The following is a 19,132-nucleotide window of genomic DNA, read 5'->3' on the forward strand; positions in this document are numbered from 1 at the left end:
TATCAAAGCGGCTTTCAGTGTCTGTGTTCAGGCCCTAAAGATGGGCCACAGAATTGTCTTTGATTATAAAGACGTGTTATCTCCAGAATCTTCCAGTTTTTCTGGCTTCTTTTCCCAACGCTGTGTGAGGTCCAGCGCTATTTCACAGTCACAGCACAGATTAATTCTGGATGGCAGGAGACAAAGAAAGATTCAGTTTCAGTTCGCACACATGTACTCGTTTCATCTTTGATCATAAAATAGATATTTAAGGCCCTCCCTGCTAACAGAGAACATTCTCAGAATGTTCGAGCAAGATTCTCTGAACAAACATTCTTCAGGAACGTTAACGGAACGTTTGTTCACAGCATCCTCAAAATAACAACATTATTTATTCATCATTTTCTCTCAAAGTTATGAACATTTTTCCAGAAATGCTAGTTTAAAGTTTGTCTAAAGTTATCTGGTCTTCGATAACGTTCTCTAAACATTAGCACAGAAACATTATGATTATTAATATTAATTATTAAATTAAGTTATGAACAAACATTTTCCCAGTAATTTCAGCAGAACATTTTTTCAAAGTTATCTGGACTTCAATAATGTTCTCTAAAGGTTTGCTCAAAAAACGTTATTTATACATTGTTCATGGAACATTTTAGTTTTTAAACATTTTTACTGTTAACTAGTTACTGTTTTACATTTTAAGTGCTAAAATGTAACATTCCCTTAATGTTTAATAACGTTCTCAAAACATTGCCAGAGAAACATTCTTTGTATATCATATTCCCTCAAAGTTACACTACCAGTCAAAAGATTTATTGTGTGATATTGTGAAATATTTCTACTATTTAAAATAACTGTTTTCTATGTGAATATATTGTAAATATAAATATTGGATTGGATTTGCACTCATCGCAAACATAAAAGCTTGTGTAATAGAGGCGTGTACAATAATATTTTGTCTCTTTTTTTTCGCCGATTATTTCAGCAATTAATAGTAGGCTTTGTTCTATAATTCTGCTTTTATAATTAGTTCAAATATTGAGTTACACATATTCTAACTAATGAATAAAACAAGGTCATCACTTCAGATTCTGAAAGTGTCAAACAGTTATATTACTATTGTACAATTACAAGGACAAAATAAAGGTACGTGATTCATCTAGTTTATTTTTGGATAAACTATTTTATTCAAAACAGTTTTCTTAAAACACCTTATAGGTTTATAATAATCAACACTATGCACTGAGCCTCAATCTATGCAAACCAAACGATTACTTCAATTTAGTAATATGATTTATTTATTCATGCAGTCACTAATAAAACGTCTCTATCATTAGCTAGCTCCACACTAGAGTGCTGAAACTGAAGCTGTAATTACAAAAAAAAACATACATAATTAAAAAAAATAAAGCATCATTCAAATAAATCAATCTATATTGTATAAATGAATGTGATGAGACCAGAGTGCCGAATTTCAAAGCTGGTTAAAAAATATCCACATCGCTACAATCAGATGCTTTCTTAACTGCTGTTTTCTCACCGCTCTTATTTTTGTTGTGTTTATTTCGTTATTGAGAAGGAAATTGCGCAAAACACATATCTGGTTCGGTTGCTCTTATAAGCCCCGTGTGCGTCGTCTTCTCTTGAATTTCATCCGGGAGAGCTGAATTACAGTCTTGTGCTACAGCGCCACACTGGTCAAACCGTGTTACTGCAGGCTCTTTCATTAGGTTATATGACAGACCCTCTAGTTTTACCTGATTCCACAATCGCTGAATCCAACGCAAAATCAGCAACATGTCGCATTTTTTTGCAACCCTCATATTCACCATTTCACCGGCAAAAAAATAACAAAAAAAATTAAGGTTTCACAAAAAACTAAATTATCAGTAAAAAAAAAATTAAATATATAAAACTAAATTTTTTGGAAATTACCACCACAAAATCAGACATTTTGATCGAAAATCACAGATTTTTTTTTTTTTTTTTTTTTTTTTTGCAAAATCCTGAAGGGACCGATATGAGATCAAACGGCTACTCGACAACAACAATATCTGTCAGCAATTTCTTGTTGTCGATAAAGTTGACTAATCATTTCAGCCCTATACAATATAAATACATATAAATATATTTAGACCACTTAACCTGGTGATTGCTATCGGGGTGTGGTTTCAACAATTTCACTAACAACCATAACAAAAAAAAAAAAAAAATCGCTTCATTTATTTCTCTAACTAAACATCACATAACCAAGAAAAACATTTAAAAAACAGAATGTTTTGAACATTATTCAGAGATAATGTTTTTGTAACGATTGGTGGCAAAACGTTCTTAGTGTGTGTTAGCGGGGCTGGATAAGCACCTGCTCCATGGAGGGACAGGCGATGATCTGCAGGTCCTCGCCGCTGTACTCCTCCTGCAGTAAGGCATGCAGTCTCTGGAACACCTGCTGGATGTTGTTCTGGAACAGTGTTTGATCAGATTCAGTGATGAATTATCCTGCTGCGTGAGCATTGCATTAAGGGCCACTGACCCTGTGCTTAGCCCCGCCTTAAAAAGTTACTGACCAATTCTATAAGACAAACGTTTTGAGCTTTCACTCTATTCCCAAGGAAGTCTATGAACAATCAGTGTGCTTTCAGATTTAAACTGAATTTGACTGAATTTCACGCTGAAAACTGGTGCTTTCAGTAATTAAGACTAAAACTAAAAAAAAAAAAAAAAAAATTATTAGTTGAAGTAAACGATCAAACAACTAAAATAGAAGATTAAAAAAACATTTCTAATAAAATTAATACAGTATATAATTTATTTTTTTTTGTTGAAGTACTAAAATAAAAATACAAAAATAAAATAAATCACAAAAAATAATGTTAAAATTATTTAAGATTTTAAAATGAATTCAAAACAATAATGTTTAATATTAATAAATGCTAATAATTAATACGTACTAGTAAATACTATTAATATTAAATATTAAGACAGTATAGTAATGATATTAAATAACACTGGCTGAAAATATCAACTTCATTTCTATGGGATGTGCTGTACAATTCAGCAGAGCTTAGCAAACTGTCAGTTTATAAACCCAGACATTGATTAGAAAATAAGTGTTTTAGGATTAGGTTTAAGAACAACAGACATGTAAATCATATGAAGAGCTGAAATGAATCGACACAGGCAGAGGTTGGGTGTGATGCTCACCCTGACGGGCTTGAACAGGATGAACTCCGTGTCCTTGTTGGCCAGATATAAAGACATGCTCTGTAACGTGCCGGGAAGCTTGTTTTTCAGAATCCGATAGGTGCCCATCACAATGTCGTTAATTTTGGCTAAAAGTGCAGAAAATCATTAAAAAGTTCAAAACAAAACAGTCATACATCTCTGTTTCTGAAATTAACTTCATTATAGTGTAATTGCATGAATCTTACAAAATCTGTCAAGAATATGTGAGGGTTATATTTCACCCCAAAATTGAAAGAAAAAATTAATTTTACATAATGATTTTTTTTTTTGTGCATATTTTCACACTACATTCTCATTAGTGCAATACAGGAAAATCTCATTACTCTAATGCAAATAATGTAAATAAAGAATTTATATAGAAACTACCTAATTCATAAAATATGCAAACTAAAATAAAAAAAACAAACATAACAAAAAAAAAAAAAAAATAAACTTTGTACTATTTAAAATTTAATTCAAAAATATAATATTTTATTAATACAATATATTACAAAATATTTAATATAAAATAAAAATATAATTTTTAATTAATACAATATATTACAAAATATTAAGCATAAAATAAAAAAAATAATTTTAATATATATATATATTATATTATATAAATATATATATAGATATATAATAGAATATATATATAATTATAATATTATATATCTAGATCTATAATCTATTCTGATTTATATTTATTATATAATTATATAATATTCTTTTATTTATATAGAATATTATTTAATATAATGTGTTTAACATAAATCTTATATATCTTTATATTAAAAATTATTTTTATTATATATTTATAAGTAGCTATAAAATTATATGTTATATATATATTATATATATATATATATATATATAATATATACACACACACAAACACTTTTCAACAATATGAAAGTGTTTCTAGCTGTGCAGCAGGTCATTCAGTGTAATCAAACAGCTGATTAGAGCTAATGATCAGCTGATCAGAAGTTGTCTCACCCGGTTGAGCCCAGGGCTGCTGAGAGAAGCTGTACGTCGGTCCTCCTTCAACAGCCATCGTTTTTAAAGCTCCTACCTGTTATTAGAAACATCAAACATTATGGTCTAAATGCATGAATCTCACAAATTCTGTCAAGAATATTTGCCCCAAAAGTGATATTTTCACCCCAACATTGAAGTAGAAAAAAAAAATTTTGATTTAACAAAGAAAATAAACCATACTTTTCAGCACAAAAAAAAAAAAAAAAAAAAAAAAACAATTCTCAGCACATTTTAACACTGAATTCACATTAGTGTAAAAAAAAATGCGCGCGCACACACACACACACACACACACACACACACAACACACCATATACAGATAGATAATTATATATATAGTCTTTAAAACCTTACAAGTATTTAATTTTTGGAATCTGATTACATAATCCAGATTTGATGTGATCGGTTTCTCTCCAGCAGTGAATCCTGACCTTGTTGAGAAACTCCTCCAGGTTTCCCACAAACATCTGCGTCTGCTGCTGTATGAACTGCTCACAGCTGGACTTCAGGTGCCGGTCCACGTCTTTCTTCGAGTCGATGTAGTGCTCTCGTATCTCCGGCGTGCCCTGGTGTGGAAGCGTTAGCTCATGATGAAGCTGTCACTCACTCACTGTGAACCTGTCTGAGACTGTCTGAGACTCTAAAGAGCAGGAGAGCTGAACTGATAAATAATAAAGCTGACGTTACCTCCAGCAGGAACTCAAGGATAGCGTTATGGCTGTTCAGACGGAAGAACTTGGGCACAGCCTTGGAGTTGAAGATTTTAAAAGCAGCGTCTGAGGACGGAGAGAAACAAATGTTGCTCTGCCCTCTGGTGGCGCTTTACTGATATCACACAAACATTTCATCAGGTCACAAACTTCCATTCACTGGGTTATTTTAATCCTGTGTTTACAAGAGCACATCCTGGGTTTTCAGATATAACTTCCTCTACTAAGCAATTAAAATCAAAAAAATCATTTAAGCAATTTGGGTCAAAAAAAGACAATTTTTCACCTGAGTTTTGGAGCCAAATTACAGGCTCTGTAAATGATTTTAGAAAGATGGCAGCATCACTGTGTTATTCTTACACAGAGACTGGTAGCTCTATTAGAGAAATCTGCTGACTTTTACTATCTTTGTTGCATTATATGCCGATAGTGAATGTTCAAAAGTGGCAAAAAGCACTTTTTTCTTTTCTTTTTCCAAAGTTTGCATGCCTGTAACTCAAGATGCATTAAAGACATCTCGATATCCTTTTAGATACTGGTTCTTCACAAACACGTTTCTTTGTGTATCTTCATTTGTTAACTGCCCTGATAATTGTTCAGTTTCACAGAGCATATGGGGATACTTGGATGTGGCTCCATGAGAAAAAACCCGAAACATTTTCAGTGGCTCAAAAACCACATGTGGTTCACCTTCACTTTTTAATCCACCATTCAATCCACAATTAGCACTATTATATGTTTTGCCTTGTATCTTGAATGAAAAAATAAAGTCTGAAATTTGGTTGATTTGACATTAAACAAGTTACCCCCAAAAAACATCAATTTTTGGCAATGTAAAATGTTGAAAATCACTTTAAAAACTTAATTATATGCATGAAATGTATCTTGAATGCAGCTGTGATTCTGTCAGCACTGTGAACAACTAAAACTAAGACCGGTGGCTGTTACCTCGGGTCTTCTTCAGATCCAGAGAGATCTCTTTAATGGTGAAGTCGGCGTGGAACGGGGCGATCTGCTCGCGCATGATCAGCAGATGTTTGATGAGGAAGCTGCCGTCGGCCGTCTGGGGGGGGGGGGGGGGGGAAGGGGGTCTGTCTTGAAGGAAGTACAAGTGCAGTCCCAACATAAATAAATAGAACCTTCACTAAAACACTACTGACCAGTCCTGCCTCGGCCTGCGCAAGTCTATACGAATCCTGCGTTCTTTACTGATAATATACCAGAAAATACATACAATATTTAAAAATTTAAAAAAATTAAAAATAAATAAATAGTTTTCTGGGCATAGCATAGTGACAGGAATGTTCTAAGGACAAACCAACAAATATAGAATAAATTAAAAAAAAATAAAAAAATAAAAAAAAATAAAAAAAAACAAAAAAAAAGTTTATGAAACAAATAAACAATATCTGGTCATTTGCAATAGTGGAATGAATTTCTCAGAACAAACAAACAAATAAATAAAATAATATAACAATAAATTAAAAATAAATGTAAAATTAATAAATTAAAAAACATAATTAATAGAAATAAGTGAATAAAAATAAATAAATAGTTTCTGGGTCATTTACAACATTGGAATGAATTTCTAAGAACAAACAAATAATATTTAATAGAAATGAATAAATTAATTAAATATAAAATATTTAATAGAAATGAGAACACTGTAAATAAATCCCTTTCACGAATGCAGGTTTTACAATATTGACCGCGACACGGTGCGGGGGCAGGGATTGATTGATTGACGTAAATAGTAAACACACATTAAATAATAAAAATTAATCCCAGGATTGGTCATTTTAGCCATACCTGGTGCGGAAAACGGCGGAAAAACAAGGGGTCGCAGGGGGGGAAATAAAATGAATAAAAACTAAATATAATTGTGTATAGGTCATTTAGCAAGTGGAGGAATACTTTCAATGCGCGGCAAACGGAAACAAATAAATAAATAAGGGGTCATTTACAAACGGGAATGCATATCTCAAGGATTGTTTGATTGATTAATTAATTCCAAAAATAAAATAATTATTGAGAAATAAAATGAATCAATAAACTGTTTCTAGGTGTTTAAAAACCTCGGTAGAGACGGCCTCGAAGTATAAATAAACAAACCGAAATAAATAAAGATGAATAAAGCAGGCTAATACAAAACGCCACCGCGCCCGGAAATAAAACAACCGCCAATTAATTTATATAAATCAATTAATAAATATTGCTACGCGGTTGCTGGCCGTTTCCTCAGTAGCAATAAACAAAATAAATGGATGCGGCAAATTCTGGTAAAAAATACAATAGTGCCCCCCGAGGAACCGAGGCATTAAGGCGCAACGGCACGCCCCGGGCCCCAAATAAACAGAATAAACATACATAAATGAAATACAGTAAAAATAAAATTAAAAAATTCTATGGGTCATTTTACAGTGGAAGGTGAATTTTACTCAGTATAAATAAGCAAATAAATACATACAGAAATACTATACAAAAATTAATAAATTGATAAAGAGTAAAATAAGGTAAAATAGAATCTCTAGAAATCCCTGAATAGCAGTTAATCATCAATGTAGAAAGAGTGGCGTGCATGTCTTGTGTCTGAGTGACTGTCCTGTATTCAGGTGCATAAACGCTTCACCTGGTTCTTCTGAATGAGGTCCGAGGCTGTGAGGAGAGACTGGATGCAGGCAGACAGAGCTTCCTGTGACAGACCCTGAAACACCGCCCTCTGCAGGACACAGACCAAACAAAAACACTCCGGATCATCTTCTGTCTTTCACAAGGGGAAGCTTAGAAAATATCATAGTTAATACAATACTACTCCTAATAATAATAATAATCAGCGTTTGCGTTCACAGAAGTCAATCAGGCATCAGTGATATCACATAAATATTGATATTCTATTATAGCTTGTTAATATTTTGAATTAAATTTTATTTGTACATTTCCTGTTTTAATTTGAGTTAAAGTTTTAGTATTTTTTATCACTTTTTGCTCAAATATGTCTATATAGCTATCTTTTCTTATTAGTTTTAGATTATTTCGTTTTAGTTATTTTAGCGCTTCAAGTTAAAATAAACAAAAATCAGAAATAGTTGAAATAATAATAATAATAATAAAAAAGTATTTTATATTTTATTTAATTTTATGGAACATATTTTTTATGGTTTTAGTTAACTATAATTACCCTGACTTTGAATTATTTTTATTTGTACATTTTCTGTTTTCATTTTCATTGTAAAGTTTTAATGATTTTGTTGTTTTTGATGTTTTTATTAGCTTTTGTTTCTGTAAATATGTCTATATAGTATTCATTTATATTTAATAGTTTCAGATGATTTAGTTTTCATTATTTTAGCGCTTCATCTTAAGCTATCATCTTAAAAATAAATGGGAAAAAATTACTCTGTAACAACTAAGCTGAATTAGATTTTTTTAATATATATATATATATATATATATATATATATATATATATATATATATATATATATATATATATATATATATACTACACACATTAAATTTTACTTTGTTTCAGTTTCATTTTATTTTATTTCAAAATGCAAATGTTTGTATGGTTTTAGTTAACTAAAATAACCTTGACTTTAAATTACTTTTATTTTTTATTTTCAATATAAACTGTAAATATGTCTATATAGTATAATTTTTATTTATAATATTTGTATAATATTTAATTCATTTATCATTAATTTAACTCCAAAAATAAAAAATATATCCTTTTATCCTTTTAATTTTATTTCATTTATTGTTCATTTTATTTCAAAAAGCAAATGTTTTTTTTTTATTATTATTATTTTTAGTTAACTATAATAATCCTTGGTTGAATAAAAGACGATGGGTGTTCTATCAGCATTAAGATTTAATTCAGATTTAGATTTAAGATCAGATTTTGATCCTAAATTATTGAAAATTCTTAACACATATGAATTATTAAAAGAGTTTCCCATTGGGAAACTACAGACGTTTTGCATTCATAAATTGTTAATCATTAAATGTACAGAATATTGTGGTGATTGATGGTGCAGCGGTGATGATGACTGATGCTGGTGCTGTTGTACTGACGTCTATGCAGCGGTAGAGTTTGGAGAGACACACGAGCGTCCGTCTGACCGTGGGATACCACATGCCATGAAGATCTGCAGGAGAAACTGTGCTGTGTGAGCGCGGCTCTGCAGGACAAACACAGAGTACGCTCAGGAGAAGTGAACGCTTGACTGAGTAGAGAAACTGTGTCACGACAAACACACACCAGAGCCGATGAGCTTCTTATTATCAGACTCCTCCAGCTGCACGTCAGAGCTCAGCTTCATCTGCTCCTCCTTCAGACTCTGAGCGATGCTCTGCAACACATGAAGCAGAACTCACACATTCTGAACGATCACACTTACTAGATCTGCGTCTGTATATATAAAAATAGATAAAAGGAATGAATGCAAAAAATACAAATAAAGAGAAATAAATAAATTTAAAAATTAAAAATAAATACATTTAATAATAAAAAATGAATATCTCAGGATTTATTGATTAATTAATTCAAAATAAAAAAATTAATACAAATAAATGAATACAAAAAAATTGTTTCTGGGTCATTTAGAATAGTGGAGTGAATTTTTTTTTTTTTTATAAAAAAAATAAACTAATACAAATTTAATAAATTAATAAAAAATAAAATTGAATAGAAATAAATTAATAAAAAATGTGTCTGGGTCGTTTACAATAGTGTAGTGAATTTCTCAGTATAAATAAGCAAATAAATAGATACATAATTTAAAAAAATATATAAAATAAATACATTTAAAAATGTAAAAAAAAAATACATTTAATAATAAAAAATAAGTTTTTTTAAATAAATATTAAGAAAAACTATAAACACTTGAAAATAAATAAAAGTAAAATACAAAATTATTGAAAAAATTAATAATTAATTAAAAAAGTAAAAAATAAAAACTACAAAAAAAATAAAATGAACTAAAAATAACAAAAATGTATAAAAATAAAAATAAGTATGCATATTAATTAAAATAAAATAAAAAGTAGTAATTAAATATATTCAAAAAAGCTGTATAAAAATACAAAAAAAAAAAAAAAAAACTACATTTTTTTTTTTAAATGAATAAATAAATTGCACACCTAAAATAAATAATAAATGAAAATAATAATAATAATAATAATAATAATTAAAAGCTGGATGGCTGAGCTGGATTTCTTGAAGGAAACATCAGTGTAACTCAAACCAATACAATTTTAATTAAAATCAAAAATTAGCTTTTATTTTTATATTTTCTGTTTCCATGTAAATTTTAGTTTGAGTTTGGTTAACTCTTACCAGAGAGTCCCCAGCATGTCTGGAGCACACTGGAGAGTCCTGGCATGTCTGGGTAAAAAACACATCCCCACGCTTCTGACAGAAGGGTTCCGGATGTTAAGTGCTGGTGTGCTGACCTCCATCACATCTCTGGATTTAGCCGGGGTGGGTGAGGTGCTCGAGCGCCGGGCTTGTATGTCGGGGATGTCGCGATCTGGATGTAGCAGATGTTGTGTCCTGTGAGACCAGGCGCTCCTGGGCGATCCTCAGCATCTGGCTACACCCGCGGCGTCAAGCGCCCGATCCCGGCTGCACCGCTGACAGTAGGAGCGCTGGAGCGATCCCCGTCGCACACAGACCAGCTCGGTCTGAACAGGCGACTGCGGCGGAGGAGGCGTGTCGGTGTTCAATGCGTTGTTCTGGGCGTGGTCCTCAACATCGTTCTTCAGGATGCTGCAGGGCTCCGACAAGCGTCTCCAGGTGAACCGTGGATGATCCGAGGCATCAAAGGCGTACAGAGACTGCGGACACCATCTCCAGAAGCTCACTGTCCTAAATACATCCAATCCACGACGATATATATTCAATCAAAGAAGCTTTGATTGGGACCACAATTTAACATCAAAAGTATTCCTTTCTTTCTGCAGTAAAACACAAAATAAGATTTCACGCAGAATGCCTAAGTCTCTGTTTTACATACAAAATAAATAAATAACTTAATAAACCAAATTAAAAATAAATTTAATTAAAAATAAGAAAGAAAGAAAGAAAGAAAGAAAGAAAGAAAGATAAAACCTAACATGCCACAAAAAAAAAAAAAAAAAACAAAATAAAAATAATTAATAAATTAATTAATTAATTAATTAAGAAATTAAACCAAATTAAAATAAAATAATTAATTAAATTAAAATAAGAAAGAAAGAAAGAAAGAAAGAAAGAAAGAAAGAAAGAGAGAGAGGATGTAACCTGCCAGGCTCCAAAAAAAGAGGACAAAAACTAAATAAATAAATATATAAATAAATAAATAAATAACTTAAACCAAATTAAAAATAAATTAATTAATTAAATTAAAAATAAAAGAAAGAAAGATAGATAGATAGATAGATAGATACATGATTAAAAAATAAATAATTTAAATGAATAACTAAAACAAAATAAAAATATAACTACAAAAATACAAATAAACAAAATAAAAATGAATAAATTCAAAATAAAATAAGTCAAAATTAAATTCAAAATTAATTACCTAACTGATTGATTATAAATAAATAAATACAATGCATTAATTAATTGTAAATAAATAAATACAAATAAATATGTTGTGCTTCATGGAGCAAAGATAATAACAATAAGGCAGTAAAAGATTTCACGTTTGTGTGAACTATTGCTCTAATCTGAAGAGAGTTTCTTGACTCACTCCAGTTTGGACGAGGGTTTGGAGAAGAACTCGCTGTAAAGCTGGTGTTCATCTTGACACACGTGGACCATGAACGCACAGCCGCTGCGCACCTGAAACAACATCAGCATTCATCAGCTGAGCCATAAACACAGAGCTAGGGGAAACAAAAAATACCAAACTGAATAAATAATTATGTCTATGTAGGTTCATCGTTTTCCTAAAACCTCCAAGTTGCAAAATGTTCCAACATATCCACCATCATCAAAAATAGAAAGCACTTCCAGAAGTCACATGATCAGCACATGATGTGTGGAAGTAAACCGTTAAGCTGTGATTAGTTCCCTCACCAGAGCACAGTGATCCTTGTTGTTCTGGCTGGTGAGATCTGTGATGGTGGCGTTGATACAGGGACTGAGCAGAACTTCCCTCTGCTCCAGATAACACTGATGAACCTCATCCAGCAGCTGCTGATACCTGACACAAACACAGCCATGCTTCAGGACAACTCACAATAAACTAACTAAACTAAAAATAAATAAATACTATGATAAAATAAACAAGTCAAATATATACATTACATAACATAAAAAATAAATAAATACAAATTAAAAATAAACAAAATAAAAAATAAATAACTACAATAAACTAAATTAATAAAATAAATGAAAATAAATTAATAAATTAAATTATAAATAAACAAAATAAAAAAGTTAAATCCACAAATGACATAAAAAAAAAATACAATTTTAAATAAACAAAAAAAAAAAAATACATACAAAATAAACCAAATTAACTAAATAAATGAAAATAAATTAATAAATAAAAAATTATAAATAAACAAAAAAAAAAAAAATACAAAAATAACATAAATGAATAAAAATGAAAACAAATAAATTAAATACAAATAGATAAAAATAACAAATAAAAACAGAAAAGGGAGCAATATAAGCAAATTAAAATAAAAATAAATATACCTAACAATAAATATATACAAAAATAAAATGAAAAGTAATATCATATTATATATATATATATATATATATATATATATATATATATATATATATAACATATATATATATATATATATATATATATATATATATTTTATTACATAAAAAATAATTACATAAAAATAGCTAAATATACAAAAAGTATGACTAAAATTTTTAGAAATAAACAAAAAAACAAACAATTAATTCATTAAAAAATTATGTTTTTGTTTCATGGAGTGAAAGAAAAAAGAGCATTTCAGAGTCAAGAGAACAATGCACAGTGTGGTAAAATGAAAAGAGAGTTTTCATATTTAGGTGAACTGTCTTCAACTACAAATGAGTTTCTTTACTCTCCAGTTTCATGAAGTTTGGAAACAAGAAGATCCAAAACGGGGTTAATGTAGTTAACTAAAACTGAAACTAAAATTAAAACCATATTAAAAAAAAACATACACACACACACAAATATATGTGTGTATGCATGTAACTATATGTATGTGTATATGAACCAATGAAAATGAGCCGAAACACAAAACTACTAAAACAAAAGGAACATATAAAAACTGATTCAAAAGATTAAATATGCGACATATGATAAAAAAAAAAAAAATTAAATATATGCGTAAATATATGTGGCTCAGACATCTAGGTCCACTGTATATGCATATTACAAAATGAGAATTAGGGATAAAATAATAAATCAAAATATTCTCCATCACTTACTCTGGGATTCTGTCAGAGCGCCAGTTCTAACTTGTTCAATGAGCCTCTGAAACAATTTATTTTATTTTTTACAAATCAGTTGCATTACATTGTATTGTATTGTTGAATTATGGAAGACAATCCGATGTGGTGTCAAGCGACTCTGTTTTTGCACTTTCGAGACTGACCTGAACTTTGGAGTGCGCTGCTCTGCAGACTTCACATAGTGCTCTAATCATCAGCCAGGCGTACCCGTGTCGCCCAGCAGGTCCTGCTCGGGTCATATTCAATAAATGAGCAGGAAATGATACCGTCATGTGTGCTCTAATCATCAGCCAGGCGTACCCGTGTGACCCATCAGATCCGTGAGGTGCAGCATGCTTGACCACCTCGCTCCTCATCATAACAAGCACTCCTCTGGACAGACACAAAAACTCAACTGGAAGAAGAGGATACATTAGGAGGAATGTGCATGTGTGGAAGACATGTGGAACAGAGGAGAATATACTGCAACACTGTACGAATCGTTTCACTCACGTGTGATAAAACGGCTGCTGTGCGGATGGTTTTAAACCGCATTAATGATAAAGCGTGTTCTGTGCATTAGATCTGATCGGAGAAAGCATCCGGGATGAACCTCGCGCCGTTCTACCGCGACAGGCAAAGGGAGTTCAGTTTCTGCAGGAGGGACGAAACAGATTAATAACGGATAATAATGCATGATGAATCCAGTCTGGAAACAGCAGCAAAGCATTACCGAGTTTATGTGTTCCAGTGCATTAAAATATGAGAGTTTCTCTTGAATATACAGAGCCAGATCCACCAGCTCTGACTGTCCACAGAAGAGAGAGAACACAAACACACCGTTTATCAAATCCATGTGTGTGTGTGGGCGTTACATACCACTAGTCAAGCGTTTGAATTAAATTAAAAATGCTTTAATCAGCTTTTTACGATGCTCTTCTCAGCTCAGGCTACATTTTATTTGATTAAAAATACTAGTAAAAAAATGTGAAATATTATTATGATTTAAAATAAATGTTTTTTTGTGTCAGTATTTTTTTGTAACAATGTAATTTATTTCTGTGATGGCGGCTGCTGTTTTCAACATCATCATTGCAGTCTTCAGTGTCACATGATCTTCAGAAATCATTTCTAATATATGCTGATTTAAGAAACATTTCTGATTATTATCAATGTTGAAAACAGTTCATATTTTTGTGGAAACTGTGATGCATTTAATTTCTCAAGATTCACAGATGAACATAAAGTTGAAAAGAACAGCATTTATCTGAAATGGAAATCTTCTGTAAGATTATAAATGCATTTACTGTCACTTTTGAACAAAACAACACAAACACAAAAAATCACAAATACAACAAAAAAATAGTTTTCCAAAAACGAATATTTTGCAGCACGACTGTTTTCAACATTGATAATAATCAGAAATGTTTCTTGAGCAGCAGATCATCATATTAGAATGATTTCTGAAGATCATGTGACACTGAAGACTGGAGTAATGATGCTGAAAATACAGCTGTGCATCACTGAAATAAATTACATTTTACAATATATTCACATAGAAAACACTTATTTTAAATCATAATAATATTTCACATTTTTTACTGTATTTGTAATCAAATAAATGCAGTCTGAGTGAGCAGAAGAGAGCATGCGGCTTGTGAGTGAGGGTGCATCAGACCTGCTCCTTCAGCAGCTGTTCTGAGCCTGCATTGAAGGCGTGCCTGTTTTGTGAACGAAGAAGGTGCTGCTCCTGCAGAAGAGACTGTAAATGCTCCAGGCGCCGTTCCGGTAAGCTCACCATCACATCCCCACTAACACCAAAAACCACACAAACCATCACTACTCCTCCTCACAGAAAAACACACAACACCTTGTGTCACACCTTCACATCTCTACTAACAGCAGACACGCTGAACACACCTGTACTCACAGGCCACCGTCGATCCATCTGAACCTTCCATGAGAACCAGGAGAAAAAAAAACAAAAAAAAGATGACATCATTAATCATATGACGATAATATCACACACATCTTTTGCAACAAAAAAAAAATAACAAACAAGCTACAGAGTCTGTGAATTCCATACATCCCACTTGCTCAAAACTAGCATTAGTTATTCTTGTTAACATTACTATTTTAATGTTTTGAAAGAAGTCTCTTCTGCTCATCAAAAGCCTGCATTTATTTGATCAAAAATACAGAAAAAACAGTAATATTGTGAAATATTATTACAACTTAAAATAATAGTTTTCTATTTGAATATACTTTTAAAAAAAATAATTTATTCCTGTGATGAAAAGCTGAATTTTCAGCATCATTACTCCAGCCTTCAGTGTCACATGTAACATTCAGTCTATCACATGATCATTTAGAAATCATTCTAATATTCTGATTTATTATGAGTGTTGGGAAACAGTTCTGCTGTCTAATATATTTGATGAAAAAAAAAGGTTAAAAAAAACTGCATTTATTCAAAATAAAAAAAAAAATTCTAATAATATATATTCTTATAATATATTTTTCTTTACTATCACTTTTTATCAATTTAACACATCCTTGCTGAATAAAAGTATTGATTTTATTTAAAAAAAAAGAAAAAGAAAAAAAATTACTGACCCCAAATTACTGACCAGTAGTGTATATTGTTATTACAAAATATTTATATTTTAAAAAACATAGCTTCTTTTTTTTTCTTTTTTTTTTTTTTACTTTTTATTCATCAAAGTATCCTAAAAAGTATCACATGTTCTGAAAAAATATTAAGCAGCAGAACTGTTTCCAACTTTGATAATGAATCATCATATTACAATGATTTCTAAGAGATCATGTGATAATGATCCTAAAAATTCAGCTTTGCATCACAGAAATAAATGATAATTTAAAAGTATAATAAATTTAAAAACAATTATTTTTAAATTGTAATAATATATCACATAAACATGTATATGTATATATATATATGTGTATAGTATATGTTAGTATATGCTATACTTAACTGTGGTTGAGAGTTCATTTCTTTTTTAATTGGACTTTTACTCTGCTTGTTGAGAAAGTTTGGGATCGGTAAAAGATGTCATCAGGAGGCTGCATTTATTTGATCAGAAATACAGAGAAATATTTTTACAATTTAAAATAATGTTTTTCTATTTTAATATACTGTAAACTTTAATTTATTTCTGTGATCAAAGCTGTATTTTCAGCATCATTACTCCAGTCTTCAGTGTCACATGATCTTCAGAAATCATTCTAATATACTGATTTATATCAATATTGGGGACATACTGCTTAATATTTTTTGGAACCGTTATATATATATATATATGTATATATATATATATATATATATATATATATATATATATATATATATATATATATATATATATTTTTTTTTTTTTTTTCAGAATTATTTGATGAATAAAATTACCGGGGACATCAATATGATCACCACCGTTTAAGGTTTGGGGTCAGTAAGGTATTTATTTAATGTAATGTGAGTATTCAGCAAGGATCATGACTAAATCACACTAAGGTGATGTAATAAAGACTTATACATTATGTTTCACAAGATAAACAGCTTATATCACATCAACATAATCCTGGTATTTGTGACACTGAAGACTGGAGTAATGATGCTGAACATACAACTGTTAAAAATCAGAAATAAATTACAGTTTACAGTTGTATTAAATGCCTTGCATTGGCCCTTTAGAATTGTAAAAATAGGATACAATGTATTTACAGTTTTTTCTGTATTTTTGGTGCAGCCCTGCTGAGCAGAAGAGATCCTCCAAACCCTGGAACAGCGGTGTGTTTTGTGTCCTCCTCAGGCTAGCATCTTTACTGTTGTCGTGCTTCTGGGTTCGTGTAGTTTTTATTGGGTGGCGGGACGATTTTAATACACTATGTGGACTCAGGAGACATGGGTTCTGACAGGCGCCATTTGCTTTGTTACGCGATCAGGCTTCTCTAAGTTCTGAATGGGCAGCTCAGGACACATTCGGAAACAGCTCAGCTCATGGCTTTGATCACACTCAGTTATGATCACTTTTACAAAGTGCCAGCAGAGAAGCAGCATATTTCACAAACCGAACATATCCCGATTTTACAAAATCGTTGAGTTTTGGTACATATAGATGTTTAGTATCAGGTGTTTCAGTTTCCTCTGATGTGCATGACTGTAAATGTGTAAGATGATATATATTTCACAATATTCATTTTAACTTATACGGTTATTTTTTACAAATATTTATTATTTTAATACAACTCTATATAGCACTGTACTGTTGGATGTATTATTAATTAATTATTTACAAACAAATATTAATTATAATAAAACAATTTATGTATTTAGTTCAGACATATTTTATTTAACATCTCAGTTAAATCCTTTCGGACATGAGTTTTCTAACATTATTCTTATATCAGACATTAAATATTACTTTGATGTAAGGTGTTTTTAATATTTTTAGGTGTAAAAATGTTAAAAGACTGAATATTATCATCATTGTGTAAAATGTATGAAGCAAGTGATATATATTTTCTGTATAAGAAACCATTTCATACCTGTGATAAATGTGTGTAAAAAATGCTTGTTTGGAAGATATTTAAGCATTAGTTTATTACTTTACAATCAAATGTTTTTTATTAATCTTATTTTTTTCTATTTTTTAATTATAAAAATAAGCTTAATTAAACTACAAAGTAAATTAATTCATTAAAAAATATATTATTATTATTAGAAAAATAAGCTTAAACTAACTAAATAAATGTGATTATAATAAATGAATATTAAATAATTTCCAAACAATATTTTACACATGATTAATTATTTATTCTTAATTTTTTTACTCTGTTTTTCTTCAACTTTTTCCCAGATTTACAACCTAAATACATTACTTATTTAATATTGTACAATATAATAATTATTTACATAATAACCCACAATACAATAAACATTGACATCCCTAGACACCACTTTTAAATCTAAACTATTGAGCCCACAACCAAAAAAGAAAGCCTGATTGAGGTCACAAGGAAAAAAGTTTGTGAACCCCTGCTTTAACTAGCAGGTTAAGCACTGCTAACTAGTCTAGTTTAGCTGAACGGACTCATTAGCATGGCGCACTCTTCCACAAACTAACAGATCGACACCACCCTCACACCCCCCCACACCCCCCACAAGAGTCTCAGAACACAGAATATACTACCTCCTAGTGCACTAGAGAGCCGAGGGGACTGTGTTTGCGCGGTTAGCTCACAGCTACAGCAGCTCCACTCACCTCAGCGGGAAGAAGCGACACTTCTGCGGCTGCGCGGAGCTCCAGGATCGACTCCGTCTGTTTGTCCGTTAACGGCGCCGTCGGATCCGCGCGCCGGTCCCAGTGTGACACTTTCTCCCGAGTCTCCTTATCAGTGAACTCCGGGAGACTCTGCTCTGTGGACGACGCCATCGTGGCCAACAACATCCGATTCCGACGTCACCTAAACGGAAGTTTTTTCCGGGTTGGGCGGAGTCAAGATTCAGGCAGCCAATCAATGAAGCGCTTTCACTTCCACGACACACCAAGATAATAAATTCTCTCCAACTCCACCAGACTGCATTAAATTTCACTCATATATTAAAATAAAAACAAAAATAAAATGAGGAGAATTTTATATATATATAAAGAATATATATTATTTATATATTATATATATATGCTATAAATATATATATGCACATTAA

The 19,132-nt window shown here is 31.0% G+C and overlaps 1 protein-coding gene across 1 annotated transcript; it reads right to left on the reverse strand.

Moving 5' to 3' along the window:
• Nucleotides 1–2,326: 2,326 nt before the first annotated feature.
• Nucleotides 2,327–18,895, reverse strand: LOC109096849 (conserved oligomeric Golgi complex subunit 3-like). Its single transcript, XM_042764464.1, is given in 20 exon segments — nucleotides 2,327–2,446; nucleotides 3,190–3,317; nucleotides 4,213–4,288; nucleotides 4,686–4,820; nucleotides 4,942–5,030; nucleotides 5,913–6,027; nucleotides 7,594–7,683; nucleotides 9,042–9,148; nucleotides 9,229–9,339; nucleotides 10,568–10,703; nucleotides 10,801–10,831; nucleotides 11,702–11,793; nucleotides 12,031–12,157; nucleotides 13,402–13,421; nucleotides 13,424–13,447; nucleotides 13,569–13,797; nucleotides 13,918–13,934; nucleotides 14,018–14,251; nucleotides 15,083–15,252; nucleotides 18,662–18,895. Coding segments are annotated over 20 exon segments (2,262 nt in total). The 5' UTR covers nucleotides 18,873–18,895.
• Nucleotides 18,896–19,132: the final 237 nt, after the last annotated feature.

This window comes from Cyprinus carpio, chromosome A9 (assembly GCF_018340385.1).
Source record: "Cyprinus carpio isolate SPL01 chromosome A9, ASM1834038v1, whole genome shotgun sequence".
NCBI classification, from domain to species: Eukaryota; Metazoa; Chordata; class Actinopteri; order Cypriniformes; family Cyprinidae; genus Cyprinus; species Cyprinus carpio.